The 20972-nt window shown below is 42.4% G+C and overlaps 4 protein-coding genes across 5 annotated transcripts; 1 reads left to right on the top strand and 3 right to left on the bottom strand.

Annotated features, from left to right (window-relative positions):
- The first annotated feature begins 1631 nt into the window (after window positions 1-1631).
- nr0b2a (nuclear receptor subfamily 0, group B, member 2a) lies at window positions 1632-2905 on the top strand. The gene is made up of 2 exons (XM_035164163.1): window positions 1632-2217; window positions 2324-2905. The coding sequence occupies exons 1-2, from the start codon at window positions 1683-1685 to the stop codon at window positions 2560-2562; spliced, it is 774 nt and encodes a 257-aa protein (XP_035020054.1). The 5' UTR covers window positions 1632-1682; the 3' UTR covers window positions 2563-2905.
- Window positions 2906-5162: 2257 nt separating this feature from the next.
- Window positions 5163-10515, bottom strand: kdf1a (keratinocyte differentiation factor 1a). Of its 2 annotated transcripts, none has more exons than XM_035162512.2 (4): window positions 10449-10515; window positions 8703-9757; window positions 8229-8303; window positions 5163-5825 (listed from the first exon to the last, which is right to left on the bottom strand). In XM_035162512.2, the coding sequence occupies exons 2-4, from the start codon at window positions 9736-9738 to the stop codon at window positions 5749-5751; spliced, it is 1188 nt and encodes a 395-aa protein (XP_035018403.1). In that variant the 5' UTR covers window positions 9739-9757; window positions 10449-10515; the 3' UTR covers window positions 5163-5748. The 2 variants fall into 2 exon arrangements, with proteins under 2 accessions (XP_035018403.1, XP_035018402.1); XM_035162511.2 differs by having other exon boundaries at window positions 10123-10500.
- A 1424-nt stretch (window positions 10516-11939) lies between these two features.
- LOC118113672 (trophoblast glycoprotein) lies at window positions 11940-14774 on the bottom strand. Its single transcript, XM_035163602.2, has 2 exons — window positions 13716-14774; window positions 11940-13507 (listed from the first exon to the last, which is right to left on the bottom strand). The coding sequence occupies exons 1-2, from the start codon at window positions 13973-13975 to the stop codon at window positions 12532-12534; spliced, it is 1236 nt and encodes a 411-aa protein (XP_035019493.2). The 5' UTR covers window positions 13976-14774; the 3' UTR covers window positions 11940-12531.
- Window positions 14775-14923: 149 nt separating this feature from the next.
- LOC118113673 (transmembrane protein 222) lies at window positions 14924-19531 on the bottom strand. Its single transcript, XM_035163603.2, has 6 exons — window positions 19357-19531; window positions 19088-19172; window positions 17216-17247; window positions 16860-16956; window positions 16642-16772; window positions 14924-15239 (listed from the first exon to the last, which is right to left on the bottom strand). The coding sequence occupies exons 1-6, from the start codon at window positions 19473-19475 to the stop codon at window positions 15152-15154; spliced, it is 552 nt and encodes a 183-aa protein (XP_035019494.2). The 5' UTR covers window positions 19476-19531; the 3' UTR covers window positions 14924-15151.
- Window positions 19532-20972: the final 1441 nt, after the last annotated feature.

Below are 20972 nucleotides of genomic sequence, written 5' to 3'. Positions count from 1 at the left end.
TCTATCAAGCCGCACCAAATTTCACACACTCATAGATATCAGTTTCATGCATCAAGATCCATGAATTAGTTCTTGGCAATTTGGGAAAATGTTCAAAAAACAGCCCTTTCTTGTGATGGTAAAGAAAGAGAAAAATTATCCCAGGATCTTCCCCTTTATCCAGAAAATGTAATTAACCAACAGTTAAACAGACGGGTGGAAACATGATCTCCTTGGCAGCCCACAAGCACCCGTAAAATGGAACATGCACTACAGCAGGGACACGGATCACAATAATCTATGTAGGCTTGAGATGATGAACCTCCCTATTGCTAATTAATAAAATCATAAAAAGTTGTAAAAATGAATGTCCGTCCCTGCTTACAGCAACATAAGCAGAAATACCCACTCCCTTACCAAGAATTTCAATATTTACAGCTAAGAACTTTTTATATTGGTCAACCGTTCAAGGATATTGGAAACTATCCAAGACGTGATCCATTTAACATTTTGTTTATGAAGCCCTGTTACCCATTAATTTGGAGGATCGGGACTAAAGTGGGAGTGGGATTGAGGTTTTGAGATTGTGGCAGAACAGTGGACGGTACATAGCAGTGGTGTTAGGTGAACACTGAATTTAGGAAGAAAAAGAAAAAAAGTTATTACATTTTTTTTCTTACTGTTATTAAATACCTTCTGTATCCCTCCACTTCCAAACTACATGGGTTTTAACCGCATAACCCCGCTTTAGATGAGCCACTTTCCTTCATTCCACCAGCGGAGGATCTGTGATTATTCCAAATTCATGGAGCTACTTTAACAATCTATCCCAAGATATGTATTTTGACAAACTTCTCAAAATCTGATTTTACAGTCTTTCCATCAAGCTTACAGAAATCTCACTGACCAGTGGCAAAGACTGCAACCGCCAACCTCTGGAAAACACAACTGACTCGTCTGAGGAAAAAAAATAACGTTTTATAGAAAATCACAACTCTTTACATGAATCTAACCTGACACATGATCGGCAGCAGAATCTCCTGTCTCATTTGATTATATTGTCCATTAATGTATTTTTTAAACATTTGTAAGGTAAAGTCAATGTAGCTCTGTATACGACATGAAAAACCAAACTCAAACTTTAACCTGAGCTTTAGCAACTCCTGATGATTGAATGAAAAGAGGTTGTGTTGAGCACTTTCACAACAATCTTCAACCACAATTATCTTTTCATGATTCCCAGTGCTGCTGTGTGATTACAGTAAGAAAAAGAGGAGTTAACTGACAGGTCAATGCCCCGCTCTCTGCTCTGGCCTCTTTCCAGCTCTCCAGGTGTGAGCTGGCAGAGTGCAGGGACACAGCGAGGGGCTGATTACCTCTGCAGTCCTTGGTAGCTTGGTACTGCCTGGGTTAATGACACCGGTAACAAGATAAGGCCCAGCCCTATTGATATCCAGGCGTTACTCCACCAGCTCCCCTTCATTGAGAAAAGCTTATCGGTTTCCCAGGGTTATTCCATCAGTCACCTGGCAGAGAACACGGTTGTTTTTCACTGAGACTATATTGACAAGTCAAGGTCCACGGAGCAGGGTGGGTTGGTCGTATAAATACACGGACAAGTGGAGGCAGCGGCAGCAGAAGTCACCGGCTCATCCTCTGAGAGGACGCACCTTTAACTGAGTCGTATCTCTACGAGCTGTACAATGGATAACGGATGTCATTGCTCGGCCAGCAGCGACAGGCTGTCCAACCCTATCCTCTACAACATCCTGAGTCAGATGGAGAACAGCAAAGCCGTAGATAACAACTTCAACTACAACTCAGTGCCTCACAGGTGCAACTGTGAGCTGCGGCAGACTGTGTGCCTGAAAAGGCCTGTGGAGATTTGCAAAGACGCTTCGGCCGTTCTGGTGAAAACCGTGCACTTCATGAAGAACTTACCCGCTTTCAACCAGCTGCCGTCAAATGACCAGTTCTCACTTCTGAAAAGCTGCTGGGCACCGCTCTTCATCCTGGGTCTGGCCCAGGAGCACGTGGACTTTGAGGTGACGGACACCCCCGCTGACAGTATGCTGAAAAAGATTCTCCTCAACCGCCAGGAGAAGCTGGACACGGAGAGAGAACAGCCCACCATGGCCGGAGTCAGCAAACTCAAGTCCTGCCTAAAAAAGTTTTGGAGTTTGGATTTGAGTCCAAAGGAGTATGCATACCTCAAAGGGACCACGATATTTAACCCAGGTTTGTTTTGTACTCAAATTTAAGAAGTTACACAAAAACACTTCAAATTTTCAATCTCAAAATCTACCTTACAAAAGCACTAATGTCCTGTCTTTACCACCAACAGATGTACCAGATCTAAAGGCAGCTCTCTTTGTGGAAGGCCTGCAACAGGAAGCTCAGCACGCCCTCAGCGAGGTGGTCCAGCTCATCCAGCCTGGCCAGGAGCGCTTCGCTCGAATCCTCCTCACAGCCTCCTTGCTGCAGAGCATCACGCCCAGCCTCATCACTGAACTCTTCTTCCGGCCCGTGATAGGCCAGGCCAACCTGCTGGAGCTACTGGTCGACATGCTCTTCTGCAGATAGAAGAGCGGGAACCGTCCAGGAGGGGGGGTGGTGTTCCTCACAGAGCTAATGCTGAACTTTTCTGTTGACCAAACTCAGCAACGGTTCCCTCATGAAAGTCTGACAGAAAAGCACTTGTGATAAAGACGATAAGGATTGACTGAACTCGAAGCTTGAAACTATGAATTTCTCCCAATGACACTGAAGCTGAGGTCACTTTAGAGCAGTGTGAAAAGACTGAAGAGCAAAGATGTGACTTTGCAGACGGGTCATTCACTGTTTCTCATGTTGAAGACTTTCTGTTTTTACGTCACTGTTGTAAATAAGGTTTTTCTGCCTTTACAGAACATTTCTAATAAATATATTTTTGTACACGAACCTAATGGTGAAGTCCTGTCTCAGTGTTTGTCAAAGGAGCCAAACTTGAAACAATATTTGTTTTATGCACCTGATAATAACACTCTGTTCTTCTGTTCAAACACCTTGTTTGTTGTTACTGACATGTTGTGCAGCCAATCGTTTGTTTAACATTGTTGATTCCTACTGACTAGGACAGTAAACAGGGCGACTATGGCTCAGGAGGTAGAGTGGGTCGTCCACTTAGGGGGTCAGACAGTGGTTTGATCTTCATCTCCTCCAGTCCAGATGCTGAAGTGTCCTTTGGCAAGACACTTAAAGTAAGTGCTGCATACATGTGTATTAGTGTGAATTGGTAAATGAATTTAACTGTAAAGTGCCTTCATTGCCCTATATAGATAAAATCCATCCACCCATTATCAATACTGCTGATCCTTCGATGGTGGCAGGGGGAGCTGGAGCCGATCCCAGCTGACAGTGGGCGAAAGGCGGGGTGCACCCTGGACACCAGCATATCACCGGGTCAACATATATGGACAACAAACAACCACTCACACTTACTTACTCCCTCGGACTGTGGGAGGAAGTACCCGGAGAAAACCTGGGTAACTCGAGAACATGTAATCTCCAAACAAAAAGGCCCAGGCAAACAAAGGTGGGATTCGAACCTGGGAACCTTCTTGCTGTGAGGAAACACTGTTAAAATCCATTTGCCAAATTACCATTTAAAAACCCACTAACTTTTCGACCACTAGTATTGCAGCATTGTAGTTTTCATGCAGTTTTATTTTCACTAGTTGTAATTTGTCGCCCCCTTGTGGACGTTACTAGTAACCGTGTGTTTACTCCCTTTGAATACCTGACTTCACTCACACACACACACACACACACACACACACACACACACACACACACACACACACACACACACACACACACACACACACACACACACACACACACACACACACACACACACACACACACCAAAATAAAAGCCCTACACCAAACAATCAATCACAGTGGAATAAGCAGCTGACTGCTAAACCAAGTGTCCTAAAAATGTTGGTCTGCTGCTGAAGACAAGCTTCAGGCTGTATTTCATACAGAAACAAGCTCTCTTGATTCACCTGGCTCGTGGTATGTTCGTTGTGAAACTGTGAGACTTTAAACATGACAACTCATACAGGTAAAACAGGAATGTGCTGGTGGGGGCAAGGAGCCAGAGGAAACGGGGTTACACAGGGCAACTGCAGCTCGACGCAAACACAAAAGAAGATCTACGATCACAACATTTCGGTGCAGAAGAACACAGATAAACAGCTCATTTTCAGTTTACTGGGTTTTGCTGGGTGGAAATTGTTTTTCTTACAGATAAGTGGGAAAATGTTTTACCTATTTTTATCTAAATCACATGGTGCAACTTGTTCTGTCCTGCACAAGGTTTGCAGGCGGAAGTTGTGACATTACTGCAAAAAACATACATATTCCTACGAAATAGAATAGCAATCTAAATATAATCCAAACTGATAATATGCAAGTTGAGCAATTTCTATTTAAGTAAATTACATTTGTTGTGTTATTGTAAAATATGTGTGTTAGATGTTTGGATCAACAACAATAGACCTGTCCCCTGAAGGCTTCCTACTACAAGAGTGAGGTGATCTTGAAGAACACATTACTGGATTAAAATAAAGTTTATTTCCTTTGAACCACAGTAGGACTCTGAGCCAGGTTCCTGAAACCAGGCTGCTTTTCTGCACTGCTTCTTCCCTCTGCAATAAATGACAAAGACAAACCCCAGGATTTTATTTCCTTTCCGCCAGAACCAGCCAAACAAGTTCCTTCTTTTGCTGAGGGCGGAAAAAGGCAGCCTGGTGCAACACAGTGACCTTGGGGAGAAGAGCTCGACAACAGTAATCCCAGAGATAAAGAAGAAAAGAAGACTTAAGGACCTCTACTGTGAATCTGACTAGTTGAAATATGATAATTTATGATAATCAAAGCTGCATTAGCTCAAATTAGACAAACTTTGTTGCAGCTTGTGTAGAGAGACAAAACAAACAAGGTGACAGAAAGAACTACAACATTAAATCAGGAAACTGGTTTAATGTAGTGGCTCATTTATATCCATAGCCTGTTTTGAAAAAGTTAATTCTCAAGCATGTTTGTAGATAAACCTGCAACAACATTATAACCAGGTACCTGTTTTAAAGTTGTGGCTGATGGATGTAATTTCCTTGACGAATACAGTTGAAAAGGTATAAACAAGCACGGAGATTTTATTTAGTTAAAAACAGCACTTATCTCGAGAATAAAAAAAAAGCTGTGGCCAAATGCTACACATGGTTTAACAACCCAGGAAGTAACATGGACTTTAAAAATATGTACATCCCAAAAAAATATGGCTTAACAACACAGTTTTCAGATCAAAACATGTCTCTAAGGAGTCTAAATGGCAGTAGTCAATAAACCCGCACCTACGGTGCATGCGCAGCGGCTTGCAAAAACAATCACAGGCAAGAATGAGGACGGTTACATTGACTGCTAAGACTGCACGGAGTGTAGTCACGTCTCTTTTTCTGAAAACAGCTCCAAATACTGCGTACTAATACATAAACACTTTGTCTTTCCTTGTATTCAAAAAGAAGTTTCCTCAGTGGCACATTTGCTGGAAACATTAAACGTCCTTGAATTTTAACGAAACATTAGACCACTAAAAGGAGGAGTACAACAGCCCAAAAGCTGCTCCACTCAGTAACAGCATAAATGACAGCAGAGGGGTTCAATTGTCCATCGTGTCGGCTCCATCCCTCGTCAGCGTAGGTACTTGTTCTTCTGTGCTGCCCCTCAGAGGAGCAGAGGGGTGCCCGAAGAGTTGGTGTCCTGGTGGTAGGGCGAGTAGGCTGTGGTGGTGCTGGAGTACGCTACGAGAGAAAATACAAGTTTTAATGCAATGAAAACAAAAAAAAACGTAGAAGTAATTAGAGATTTTCCTACAGTGATATTAGCATCGGAAAGGCCGCTGATGTTGCAGAAAATTGGCGAGTGCGATACGAAAAAACATGTTTTTTAAGTATATTAGTTTCACCAAGAAAAAACTGCAATTGCTGTACTGCCACTGGCAAGTTCTGTTTTTAGAGAGGCGCCGAAAAGGTGATGTCCTGAAGTGAAGCGTGAGCGTCACAGAGCGAGCAGCAATTTGGCAACATTTCAAAATGTTTAGCCCCACAGGTTAAATGGCAACATATACCGTGTGTAAGACTTCCGTTTCAAAGGGTGGCACCATAGTGTTGCCAACACTAGCAATCTCATAAAGCATTTAAAGAATCGTCACATGAACAAGCACAAGGAGTTCAACAAGGTGAAGGGGAAATAAGGATGGATTGCAGCAACTAACTCTGGAAACTGCATTCGAACGATAAGCAGATGGTGACAAACCTGTCGAGGACATTGTTGTGTATTCCTCAATGTATTCGTTTGTGTTGTTTTCCAGATAATCAAAGGAGTAAATTCTCTGTATGTTGGTTTTTCAAAGGCTTTAACCTGAGCCAGGCCAAACAACAATGTTAGCAATCATCACTTCCACACAGGGTTAGTAGCATACAGCTGTTAAAATACATTATATATGTTATTTTTTTTAAATATAGGAACAGTGCTCGGTATCGACCTATATGCAAAGTCCAGGAATCGAAGGGAAGGGAAAAATGGTGTCAGAACATCTCTGCTCTAACAACAACAAACAAGGAGATTCTCCGCCCAGACGCATTCAACAACACAGAAATCGCAATGTGTAAATTCTGCTGCAGAGATCACATGTTTTTGTTTACAACACATCTTCACTGGCATCGGCCCTTATCACCAAAAGCTCTCTTTATATCTTCGTCTAGATCTCCTTTTTGCATCTGTTGCATGGTAGAAGAGTCATCAACACGCCCGCTAACTCACACAGAATCCTCTGATGGCTCTCCTGTTGTGTTCTCACATTAGTTTTTACTAGGGGGCTGGCAGAAGAAACTGTGGACAATGTCCGAAGCCTCTCAATTCAACATTTGCTTTCTCACATACAGCCCGTCCAGAGATTATTATCTGGAGTTCAGTGCAGGTCTGAAAGCAGATTTACGGGAGCAAAAACAGCTGAATACAGTACGTAGTTATATTTCTTGCAAACAAGGTGAGGTTTTAAATGTGGAGTTTATTCCAGGACGTTGACGCATCCTGAGGCCGAGATGTGAAAGTTGTAGAAACACAATGTGGTGTACCCTCATTCAAAGACAGGTAACAGGACACCCCTTCCTTTTAGCAGCCTCTTTGCAGAACAACAACAAAAAAGAGAGAGGCAGAGAGAGAGAGAGAGGCTGCCGTATAGTAATCCATCTGTAACCCAAGTTATTTGCTAAAATTACATAATAAACCAGGGGGGACATTATGTGGCATATATTTAATGTGACCTGATCTGCAAGCTTTAAGCAGGTGGTGTAGCGTGACCGCTGAGCTGCAGGGAAGAAAGAGGCAGATTTACAGGTTGGTGTAAGGTGGCAGATGAGGGGAGGAGGTAGCTAATGAGCGCAGGATTGTAATATGCAGAGAAAAGGAAAGGAATGCGGGGCTTTCAATGTTTAAAGAGAGGTATGCTACAGGAAAGCAGAGAGCAGGTGAGAAAATGCCTGCAGCTGCAGCAGGTACAATGGATTGCAAAGACTGAGCCCCACATAGTGATTCACACACAGGTAAGGTGGTAATTATACCTCAATGACCATGACAAATTAAAGTCTGTAGCTCCGTGAGCCCAATAAACACAATTAAAAAAGGTCCAGTGTGTAAGATTTAGGTGAAAGGGATCTATTAATCCTAGTGATGTTTTCACGAAAATGAGTGTGTTTCATCTAAATTATACAAATTGTTGTTTTCTTTACCCTAGAATGGCCCTTTATATTGAAATACTTAATATTTACATCGGGGGGGGGGTCCTCGCTATGGAGGCCGCCATGTTTCTTATAGTAGCCCAGACTGGACAAACTAAACACCCTTTGAGTTTTTATGAAAACTGAAGGTTACCACAGGTTCTCTTTCATGTTTGGAAGGGGAGGATGAGTTGAGGGGTGTTCAGCTGCAACATGCAACTTCACCACTTTATGTCACTCAATTCCACACACTGCAACTTTAAGATTCGGATGTGCAATATTTATAACCACTAATCAACTCCCCTGCTGAACGATTCTGGATCTGATTCAACTCTTAATCCCAGAGTCGTGCTTATTTTCTTCCACACAAAGGAAGATGCAAAAGGTTCTGCGCCTCCGATGTGGAAAACTCCCACATGTACTCACTTTTCCCGCTGTAATGTCTCATTTTCCTCGCCAGCTCGTCCGACGGCGTCTGCTCCGACACCTTCACCTCTGGAACTGCAGCAGGAGACAAAACAAACAGACGGAATGAAGCAGACGAGGAGCTTCGACAACCTTACATACACCCTGATTCTACTATTAATCCGTTCATCCCGTCTATTGTGCAATATGTTGGAGAAGACGGCAGGTGCCTGTATCAGCTTGCCTCAGATTAACTGATTGTTATTAGGTCATTGCTAACAAAATGCCGGGCATATCAGGGTTTAAAAGAACAAGCCAAACAAAGGAGTTTCAGCAGCGTTCCAACAGACGCCATGAGTCATTAAAGGAAGTCAGGTAAGGTGATCGGAATATTTAGGTTGCAGCCTGGAGGCGGTGAATAGCCAGGTTGTCACAGGGTATAACTACTTAAACAGTAGTAATCATTAGTGTTTATTGGTTAACTGATATTCTTACAGTCACTGCTAACGAAGGTGTTGGTCATGGTCTCGTTGCCACTGTCAGGGAGGGTCCCGTCGCTCCTCCCATTCGGACGCTGCCCTGTGGACTGATGGCTCTTGTTCCTCTTGCCCTTGCGCGTGCTGATGCGAATGACTCCATGCACCAGCTTGCACTCGGCCTCCTGCTCCTCCAGGTTGTAATCCTGAGCGATGCTGTAGATGAGCTCGCTGATCTCGATGGTCTTGCGGGAGAAGGACGAGTCCGAGGTGCACTTGGCCAGCTGGTCGATCTGGTGCAGGGCGTACAGCTCCAGTAGCTTCTTGGTGATGAGCGAGTCAATGTCTGTGCCCGTGTCGCTCAGGTCGTCCAGGTCATAGTCCTCCCGGGATAACAGGCTGGTGTTGCTGACCGGCCGGTCGCTCTCCCCTTTGCCCGGCGCACGGGTCCGTTTGGGGGCAGCAACCGGATACCTGACCGTCTGGCCTGCGATGCGCACATCAGGGTAGCGGAAGCTGTCACTTGTGGGCAATTTGGAGGCTTTGGTGACTTTGCTCGACTCCAGAGGAATGCCACAGGTGGGGTTGGACACGGCCATGCGATTAGTAGGGTGAGGCTCGCTGCTCATCTTAGGGGGATGGTCTGTGGAGCTCTCGTTAACAGGCAGGCAGGGCTCCCGGCTGCCGTAAAATCCACAGGTTAGTACACAGCAGATAAGAGCCTTGCAGCTGCTCCAGCCCATAGAGGCACAGGAGCCACAGGCATGTCTGGTGACAGGCGTGTTGTCTGCCGACCCAGGGATAAATCCTATAGTCTCAGAGCCCCGGGGCGTGCCGTTTCGTGCGTGGCCCCTGCTGCGGCCGTACTTGTTCTCTGGATACCGGGAGTGGTCGGCGTGGGGCTCGTGTAGATGCTCCCCATGAGGATCCTTGTAGGACTCTTGGCTCTCCCTGGATATCGTCCGGGTCTGCCTGTACTTGTCTGCCTTGGAGCTGGAGCTGTGGTGTTTGTGGTGGCGGGACGCCTGGGGAGCCCCTGTGCTGTGGCCAGGCATGGCTCAGAGTGCCCGGGACCTGGTGAGGGACAGACACGCAGACAGGATGTAGAAATAATAGCCAGATGTAAAGCAAACCTGCCCCTGTTGTTGCCACACAAGTTTTGCAGCATCAAAGGCACCATAGTATAATGAAAACAGGCTGCATTCATGTAGGAGACACTCAGTCTTAAGTGAAGTAGAGTAAGTTCCCATGAAACCCTCAGAATGTAAATAAAGCAGAAGGTAAATAAACCAGACCAGCTGGATTGATTGCTGGCCTGATAATGTTTTGGGCCATTTCGTCGCGCCCTTAGAACCTTGTTTGGCCTCCAGTGAAATGAGCAGGAAAACTGTTTCACACCAAACCTCGTTCCACTTTTATCCGTTTTTCATTTAACTCACCAGATTATGAATTTACCGCATAAGAGGAAACAGCGGCGGTTGTCTCTCACTCCAGGCAACTCGTCCAGCGAGCAAACCGCGGAAGTCTCGGGGAGAAAACTTCCCCGTGCCACTGTTTCAACGGGAGAAAATCGAAACGTCTCTTTGCCGCCCACAGGTTTTTTTTCCCCAGGTGACTCGACTTCCAGCGACTCGCACGCTTCACACACCTGAAGGAGAAGCGCCGGACTCGGGCACCGCGCAGACACACGCGTCCTGTTCTCCCGTGGAAAAGGAGAGTGAAGGAAAAGTCGTGTGGAGCAGAGCCTCCAGTGTTTGTCTCTTACCTGCGGACACAGTTAGTCCCGCGTCATACCTGCTCCCACCCACAGGTGGCGCGTGACGTCACGCGAGGCGGATAAAAGAGCAGAGAAGAAGGAGAGAGATTTCAAAATAAAGAGCTGTTAAAAATATAACAGTTTTTAACTGTGAATATGTATATTTTATTTTAACTTATGTTATCCATTGGCATTGAAAGGGTTTCTTTATTTTCTCTTCTGGGATTTTTTAAGTCTGCATATTGATGTTGGTGTAATCTCTGTTGTGAAGATAAAAACAAGAATGAAAGGGATTTTAAAACATAAAGTAATGCAAAATACAACAATTTATAACAAAGGGAAAATTGTATATAAATATTGTGGAATTGTTTCTTTATTTATTATCTTTTTATATATTTGTATATTTGATTTACATTTTGCACATTTATGTTGTTGTTGTCTCTGTCGTGAGTAATACAGATTTAAAAAAGAAAGAGATTTAAAAACAAAAAATCTATACTATAACAGCTAGTAAGGAATTGTATATTTCCCGAATATTGAATATTATATATATACAGTATATATACAGTATATATATTACTTTTAGCTTCCCCCTTGCATTAAAAAGTATTCTTCATTTATTTTATTTTCAGATTTTTATGCACATTTGCATATATGTTATTTTTTGTAAAAAATGTTGTACATTGATGTTGTTGAAGTCTCTGTCGTGAGTAATAAAGATTAAAAGAAGAGGGAAAGAGATTTCACCAGTTATCCTAGAACTTGAATTGGTATTTAAATCATTCAATTTATTAGATAACAAAAAGCGCCTTTAGCAGGTGAATATCTATTACACTCTTCTTCCTGAAACCACTAACTCAACTCCTTTTCTATGCATATGTAGCCTTTACATTAATTTTATTTCATTTCATTTATTTATTTTCCATGCATTTATATATATATATTTCTATTTTGTATGTTACTATTCTACAAGTATACTTTATTATACCCAATTTCTTTGTATACTGTATGTGTGTTTTTAATTTAAAAAAAAGAAGGAGAAAGAGAAACAAGAGGAGGGTAACATGTGATCAGCACTATAAAATATGAATCTGAATGTGAATATAAAAAGAAAACATGATATTGTGTAAAATAAATGTAATATATGAGGAAAAATGTGGCTGTAAAGTAAAATATATAACTTTATATTTATTTATACACTCTATAACCTGATGTGATGCAAAAACAACCGATGACGAAATACTGCTTTTCACAATGTAACAAGTTGCAGCTTTAATAACAGCATGCTGTAAATGCACATGCACACACACACGCACACACACACAGGAGGTAGGTCTGACAGAGGTGCACAGCTGCAGAGCCAGCAGGTGTATTTCCAAATATCTTTCATTCTGCCCTATTTTTCCCTCTATGGAAACACTTAATCACACACTGTGTGGATCGAAACAGCAGGGCCACCTCACCTGGGGAACAAATGAGCGTCTGTGTAGCACAGTGTGGAGCAGGTTCGCTGCGGTCACATAAAAGACGTGAACAAGATATTTAAATCAATGTGGTTTTATTTACCATTAATGTAAATACAGGTTTCATATCATACGCTGGCTTCTTCTAATCCTTTGACTATTTTAATACAGATCACACTAGGTAGACTACGCAAATTAAAGATACACAGCTGATAGAATATAAGGACTGATATTGTTTATATGAAAGCATAGAAAATCTAATAAATACTTATTCTTAAATTGACTGGGTGTGTATGGATTACAGTTTTTTAGGTCAACATACATTTTCCATGCTACTCTGGCAGTGTGACTTTTAACACTGACTGAGATGTTTTTCTAATGTAATTTCAATGTAGCTTATGTATTATATTCTTATAAAATTTATGACAAACATACAATATTAATGTCATTTTAATGCTGTAGTGCCTCAAAAACACAAAGGCACTTTTTGTGGCAGAATTAAGTGTCATAGCTGCATTATGTACAAGGACATTAAAAGCATAAAACAAATTTAAACATGGTCTGTCCTAAACTATTTATATCTAGATCTAGCTCATATTATGTCAAATCATTTTAGTTTCATTAAGCGATCATAAATTCCCAGGGGAGAACGTGATCACCTTTTTAACCTGCATGTCTGTGGGATCCTGGACAATACATGTGTCACTCGGCAGCTGCTGTGACAGAGCTAATCTTAAATGCCCTTGTGCCCTGCTGCCGGTGTTGTCTGCTGGGATGTGGCCCAGCCGGGGGTCCGAGTCAATTTCATAGCGGTAGTGATATCCCTCCAGTACGTCTCTACAGGCATCCCTCATTTCGGTGATCCACTTCTTCATACCATCGCGATTCAGGTAGAGCACAAACAGAAAGACCATCCCCACGAGCCCCAGCACCAGCCCCAGGAAAACATAGGATGTCTGCAGGGTGAGGTCAGCCATCTCCGCCTGGACTGGGACAACACACCCATTGGCCTGGACACTGAGCCCCCGCAGCCGGGTGTTGGTCAACGCTCTTGGTGAGGTGCATATCACAGCGTCCACATCTAGCTGAGCTCTTGATTCGTTCAGCCAGGTGACAAAATCACGGATTTCACAGGAACAAGTGTAGGGGTTGTTACCGAGAAGGATGCGGATGTTGCCGAGCTTCTCCAGCTCCTGCAGAGAATCGGCCCCGAATGTCACGAAGGCGTTCTGTGTGAGGTCCAGCACCTCCAGGTGGTTCATGCTGGAGAAGGTCCCACTGTAGACGGCCACCAGGGAGTTATTCGCAAGGAAGAGCTGCTGCAGGTTGGGGAGGTGAGAGAACATCCCCGGGGGCAGCAGGGCAAGGTGGTTCCCGGAGAGGTCAAGGCGGAGGAGCCCCCTGAGGCCACCCCAGCGCAGGGCCGTGGTGAGGTCCATCAGGGCGGTGAAGTTGTAGAGCGAGCGGCTCAGGTTGAGCTCCTGAAGGGGACTGCCGGGTATGCTGAGGGCCTCAGGATGGATGAGAGCCAGCTGGTTCCCACTGAGGTCCAGGAAACGAAGGTTGACCAGGGAAGAGAAGCTCTGGGACTCCATCTCTTTAATCCTGTGAAGACGACTAACACTGTAACATCTGCAACATTTAATATCATCCTCACACTTCCAGTCACCGTGCTCTCAAAGCAAATAAAAGCCTCATTGTCACAGACATAGACACTTTATTTATCAGACACACATCGACAAAGTTAAAGTCATATTGTCCAAATATGGCTGAACATACAGGAATGAAACAGACAGATCACTGACATTCTCACCTATTATTGCTTAAAATAATGTTGGTGACATTCTCCATCTCTGTGAATGAGTCAGGTGCAATCTGCTGAATGTTATTCCCTGTGATAAAGACAGTCCTCGTGTATCCTGGAATACTTTGTGGCACGAAGAGCAGATCCTTAGAAACGCATTTCACTGTGCGAGTGACAGCAAAACACTCGCAGCCAAAGGGACACTCCAAGCACTGGTATGGTGTACAAAGCAGGATTCCCAAAAACGCACGGAGGGCGAAAGTACACATCTCAAAAAATAAATTATTAAATTAAACAGAACACAAATATGTTAACTACAGCAGAGTAAAACTTGGTTGCATGTGAAGCAAATTCAAAAAATTGCATCCTAAGCTCTAGCTCCCACAAACTAATCAAATACTGCAGAGGCGGCCAACACTGCTCGCTCCAGCATCAGTCCCTTCCTCATCTGCTCCACTGTGGGAGTAAAGGTTCCCTTAAATTGATGGTGGTTCATCTCACGCAGAATCTGCTGGAGGAAAAAAGGTACGTGGTTCCCTTAAAGGTACAGAGGACGATCAGGGTGTCCACAGCCTGTGACCTACACATGTGACACGAGGGGACAAGGGGGGGAAAACGGGCTCAAGCACATCCAGAGTAAAGTTACAAAAACTGAAATTTTAAACTGATAGATACAATATTAATATATACTAATATTAATATACACTTAGCAAATGCATACTAATATACACTTAGCATTTAAACAAACTGATAAAATAAATTATATTTTTTTTATAGTATTGCTAATAGTTAAATAAGCAGAGTTCCAGCACCAGGATGCATGGTTGAAAGGAAAAACCTTCTGGAGAAAAGCAACAAACACGTTAAATAAACGAATACGCATTTGATTTTATACGTCAGAGGAAAGTAGACTGAGGGAGGAGGAGGGACGTTTTCAGTATCACTATGTTTCCTACATCATTCTATCTTTGGGAGTAACTCGTATCTCTTGGACAAATAATTGATGAACACATTTCTGCGTTAAGATTTCATGGTCCCTTTTGTGGCCATTCATCACTGAAATGTACATTAGCCGGACTGGAAACACATTCATCATCGCCATCCATGAAAGAAATAAAACATCGGCTGAACTCAGCAGCGTTTCTCCAATACAGAGGAATCTTTCCTTAGTAATCCTCTTGAAAAGCTAAAGAAAAACATGGACCCACGATGTGAAAAAGAGTTACGGCAACTTTTTAATCCATAAATACATAATTAACAGAAAAGTCAAATCATTTTTTGATTTCAAAATTATAAACAACCAGCTCTGCCCTCAATCCCCCTCAAACAGACAAGATCATTACAGACACTGAAGTCCTTCAATAACAAATATCCCGTCAACGCACATTATTCACATCAATGTTTAACCAAAGTCTGCGAGTCATCCTATCGCGCTGCTCGCTCCATCACTGGAGGTTGAACGTCAGGATGAAGGTGGCCAGGACTCCGCACAGCATGAGGAAGGGGAGCCAGGTCTTGAGGAACGCTGGCCAGCTGAAGGACAGAAAGGGTGTGTTAGAGTAAACATCCACACATGGATATTGTGTGCACAGCAGTGAGGGTAAAAAACGCCCGCGCCTGTATTCTTTGGGACGGACAAGGTCATGTGAGGTGTGTAAGTATCACATGCTCCATATCTCAGCTCCCGTGAGGCCCACAGCTCCCCACCTCTCTCCTTCCCAGGGAGCCCCGGCAGAGAGGTGACCTCCAGCGGTGACACGGAGGGGAGCGCCGCTGTCAGTGATGAATTACATGACTCCCCTTCTGTTTAAAAAGACTCCTGTGCCGTGGGAGTGTATGTTGCAGAGGCAGCACAAACTGTGACGCCGCCATCACTATGTGGGTCAGCAGAGAATAATGAGGGGGGGCGGCTTACTGAACCATATGTCTCTTAATGCTCACCAACATCCAGCAGCAGAGCAAGTTAACAGAGAGTGTACATGGTTGTGATGAAGATGCTCCAAGTGTTCATTGTACTTCTGTCCTTTCTGTATATACTGTATATAAACCACCAATGGAAGTCACTCTGGATAAATATACTGTCAAATGAATGTAATTTAGCTGTAGCTGTAAATGTAAGCAAATTGATCATCGTATTATTTAGATAAAATATTGATCCTGACGGATTTTGGTATTAAACATTGGCCGATTTGAGTGTTTGGCAGACATATGTCAGTGTTTATGTTTGCTCTTCTAAAAGCTTTGATTTTAAAGAAAAACTGTGCAGAAAAGATGTTTATATAAAAAAATGTTTTTCTTAATTTAAGCTCTGTATACTTAATTTGGTTGTATTTGTGTTTTTTTTGTATTTACAGTTATTTATAATAAAGTTTATGGTTAAGATATAAAATATCAAGCCTCAATTACATTTATTTAACATAAGAGTTTGATAACGGCATCTTATGAATCATTGTTAATTTGTTTTCATATATCAGCTAATATCAGTATTCACAATTTTCGGTATTGGTATCAGCATCAAGTCCCTAAAACTACAGTTGGGCTCTAGTAAAATATTTAGACGATAAGATAATAAATCCGAATGAATGCAACTGAAACTCTGCATGGACGGTAACAACTTTATGGTCGATAGCACAGTTAGCGCTGCACACAGCTATACAATACAGCAAGAGAGCAAAACACCAGTTAGCCATCTCATATGTTATTATGAGAAGTGTAAAAAAAAGTTGTATTCATTATGAAGCAGTGGAAAGACAAATTAAATTATGTCGGGTGCCACAGTCTAGGTAATTAATGGGAAACACTGGCCAAGTAAAGTATAAGATACTGTGTCATGTTTGAGCTCTATGGCAAAGTACGTTGGGAACTGGAGGACAAGGGAACAGATGTTCACTTAGATGCAGGATAGGATTGAGCAGAATGAGGCTGTGATTCTTACCTCACATGTTTCCCATTGATGAGAGAGAGCGCACACAGGTTCACCATGTTCCAAGACGTACTGTTGTCGTAGCGCATGAGGTTTAGGGCCATAGCAACGTGGGAATGGCAGTTGTCTAAGCATAGATTGTGCTTCAATGAAAACATAAAAAAACAAGATTAATGAATGTTAATATGGAAACATGTGTATTGAAAAACTTTTGAAAAAAATTGTCCTACTGTCCGACACTTGTATTCCTCAGACGCATCAAGCACTGCTTTGTCCCACGCAGCAGCTCCATTACCACAGACTTTGTCCACATCAAGCTTCCAGTACCTGTGATATAAATCCACAATACTCAAATAAATGTGTGCATGTAAATGTGTGAGTCATGTGACCTACTTGTTAAAATAGATAAAAAAGATCAAGATACACCGGTTATACAAGTATACAAGTATAATCGTGTGAAAAATCTTTCCAGGGAAGCTCAGTAAAAGATAAAATAAAGAAGTGAAAGACAGATATGATAAGGTAAATATACAGTAATACAACTTTTAAACTATTAAAATACAGTATTTCTTATTAGCAAACTTACTTTGTTGGTCTACCAAAGCCCATGTTGTCCTCCTGACAAAAAAAAAAAGTCACATCTTAACACATTTAATGGAGCATGTAAGTGAGCTTGTGCTTAATGTTATAGTGTAATCCAGTTCCGAGTGATCTAACAGAACACAAAATACAGTTAATAAATATAAATTATGTGTACATATAAAATACAGAACAGTTGTTTTATTCTCCTGACACGATCCAGAACGGATGTAAATCATCACATGATCGTCTGATTTCTTCTCTGTCTTATCAGTCCAGTCAATAACGAGCTGGTTGAACTTATAGTTCACAACATCATCATCATCAGAACTTAATACTTTTCTCAACATAATATGTTGAGAAAACTAAAAAGGTTTTCCTCACATTATATACTATTTCAACATTTCAGTTCTGTTTGTTTTATTTTCATTTTCAATTAATCTATTTTGTTATTCATTTCTGTGAGTAACTGATGGTTAAACATTGTCTCTGTATCAACATCTTTTCTCAGCAGCTGTCATTCTGCTTTGGACAGGAAACTATATTATAACTGTCAGCACACAGCACAGAGTACTGTACATTGTTTGTGTATCTTCTGGTATAAATAAAGTTCTTTTAAAACAACGCTGAGTGTAAGTGGAGTCGGATTTTCTCCCCACAGTGGTTCTCCTTTCCTAACTCCTTATGTCTGCTCCTTCACATCTTTCCTTGACCTTGTGACGAATATTCCATTGGAGTCAAGGAATAGAGGTTAGGAAAGGAGATTATTTTGACTTTCCGAACGCAGCCTATCACATCTCCTCCACCGTCGCCATGTTTGTTGTTGTCAGAAACTCAACTCTGTGCTGCCCTCTAGCGGACGCATCGCTTGGCAACCATGCAAATGTATGGGACGCATGGAAATATGTGGACAGTGACGGTTACATCTTTGAAACTGACCTTTTTGTACTTAAAGACGGCAACATTGAGCCTTAAAGGGATAGTTCACAGAAAAATGAGAATTCCCTCATTATCTACCCACCACTATGCCGATGGAAGGGTGGGTGAAGTGCTTGAGTCCACAACACACTTTAGGAGTAAACAGTGTTGCAGCCAAATCAAATACTATTGAAGTAACTGCAGACCAAGTTTTCAAACGTAAAAAAACGACAGAAAAAAACACAACATGCCTCCATACTGCTCATCCAAGTGTCCGTAAGCCCCGACATTCAAATTTACACCGTGTTTTTAGCCTAAATGTCCTCTGATATCCTCCTCCGGAACCGCGTTCACGTTCGCATGGACACACTACACGCAACCCAAGGGGTGCGCGTGGGGTGCGTGGCAGCATTGCTACTTTTGGTAGCATCGCTACAGTTGCTGCTGTGTATCGCTGATGTGGTCACATGCCCCTTGAGCAAGAGCATGAAGGCGCGAGCTTGTGCGGAAACGCTGTTTACCCCTGAAACTCCAGAAGTGTTTTGTGGACTCACACTTCACCCACCCCTCCATCGGCATAGTGATGAGTAGATAATGAGTGAATTTTCATTTTTCGTTTAACTATCCCTTTAACAAGGCCCTATGCCGCTAGCTTTCTGCCAAAAAACGTCCTAATTTGAACAGTTGGTTGAAGACCAGAACGTCCTAATGTGTGTAAGACGTGCCTGGGATGGTGGAGGCACACTATGCACTTTGCTTTGAATTTTGATACTAAAATAGTTTGGTTTGATATAGCCCCCCCCCAGGTCCCTTTTGCCAGGGCCCCCCAAACTCTACTGGAACGCTCCTGCAGTGTGACGTCTCAGATTGGAGGTTTTCTTTCTCACTCATCCACACACTTCAGTCTCCTGAGCTGTTAGACGCTCTTCCGTGCATGTGACGCACACAACGAGCTACTCACCGACACAAAGTAAGAACCTGCGAAATCCCATATGACTCCAGAGGAGGTGCAAATACCCATGTGACCGATGAAGGGGAGCACCCACCTGCAGGAGACACAACCAGACAAGACTGTGATGACTCTGCACGTGTGGATCCATGCAGAGAACACACAACACGGGGACTTATTAGGACAGACGGGATACGATGGAACCAGCAGCTTAACGCGAGTCTGCTTCCCTTCCTCGGGCGACATGTTGTGTTAGCATGGAAACAGTGTTAGCCTCTTACGACAGGATGGGGATGGGCGTCCACACTATGCAGTGCGGGTAGCGGCTGCTTTTCCCGTCGCTTTTGAGGAGATCGCTGTGGAAGCTCATCATCACTTCGACATCGTCCGTCTCCGCCATCGCTGCCCCAGGACTGACACCAGCTGACTGCAGTGAGGCACAGCCGCAGCCAGGGGGCGCGGGAGGGGAAGCGCGCAGAAACAGCCCAGAATAAAACCAACAAACAAAAACATCAATAACATAACATTTTTATTCTGCGTTAATTCTGTGTTTCTAACAAAATTAGAGGAATTCATTTAAAAAATCGTACATTATTACATATGAGTATTACGATATTTACCCATGTTACACAGTAATTAAAAGATTAATTGACATTGATGTTAAATTCACCTTTTGTGGAGCTGAGCCACACATAATCATGTCTGGTAATTCTGTAACAATTAGGCCTAAAGCCTACATTTAAATGTAATAACAATCAAGTCTCTTTCAACCATTGATAACCTTATAATGATCATTGTAAATGTCACATTCATAAAGCAGGGTTTTCTAAATAAGTTAAATTATTTTTTGTTTGAATCTAATTTCTACATGGAAACTTTGACTCAGTGAGCGCACATATTTATTTTGAATTCTTTTTTGTGACCCTGGACCTTGTGACCTTTACTGACGTTAATATTTATATTTCTTTCATGTATTTAGTCATTTTTTTGATAGTTAATTGAACTTGTTAATTTGACTGATATTTACTTTCATTTGATTCATATTTTATTTAATTGATCTTGACTGTCTTTTCATGGCTGATCATCTTCATATTCTGTTTTGTACATTGGTAAATAAAGTGACTGAAAAAAAGCATGATAAAAAACAACCCAAAATTAGCCGAACTATATTGATGGAGTAGAATTATTAGAAGCCCCTTAATTTATTGTTTTTAATTTCAGTTTAATTTCAGTTTATTTCATTTATCTTCTTGACCATATTTAAGTTATATAGTTGTCTACATTGTGTATTCCATTCTAAATAGAGCCTATAAATGATACCATTGAAACTGCCACATGTTGTCAAATTTATACTTCAATTAAAAAAAAGGTTGGTCAGTGAACGCAACACCATTCATTGGCATGTCGGCTGAGGCGTTTGAGAACCATAATTTTATGGGATTTTATATGTTCTTCAGGGTTCAAGTAAAACAACTGTCTACCATAACAACAATATTTGCATTTTATTTTCTTCTGCAGAATGGATGTAAATTCAAATAAGCATTACTTTGACAGACATTCTAACAGTTTTTTAGGCTCAGGAGTCTCCACTTAGTCTTCGTTCAGAGGCTCATTCAGCCTCAACTTCATCTCTGTATTCTTTCCCTGAAGCTGGGTCACCTCATTACTGTTTACATTATATGGGACACAGGATGCTCCCCTAACTACTCATGCTTGTGATTTACTGTGCTCACATTCGTTGCCTAATAGTCAGCAAAAGGCAGAGTGCAGCCGACACTGATGAATGAGCAGGAGAGCAGAAAGTTCACAGCACAGCCTCCGCCACAGAATGTCTTCCCGACATAGTTAGCATTGCATCAATGCTGCTACAGGGGCTGTTGTGTAACAGCTGCACTAA

Source organism: Hippoglossus stenolepis, chromosome 8 (assembly GCF_022539355.2).
Source record: "Hippoglossus stenolepis isolate QCI-W04-F060 chromosome 8, HSTE1.2, whole genome shotgun sequence".
In the NCBI taxonomy this organism is placed as follows: domain Eukaryota; kingdom Metazoa; phylum Chordata; class Actinopteri; order Pleuronectiformes; family Pleuronectidae; genus Hippoglossus; species Hippoglossus stenolepis.
This window is presented reverse-complemented; position numbering and strand designations above follow the sequence as displayed.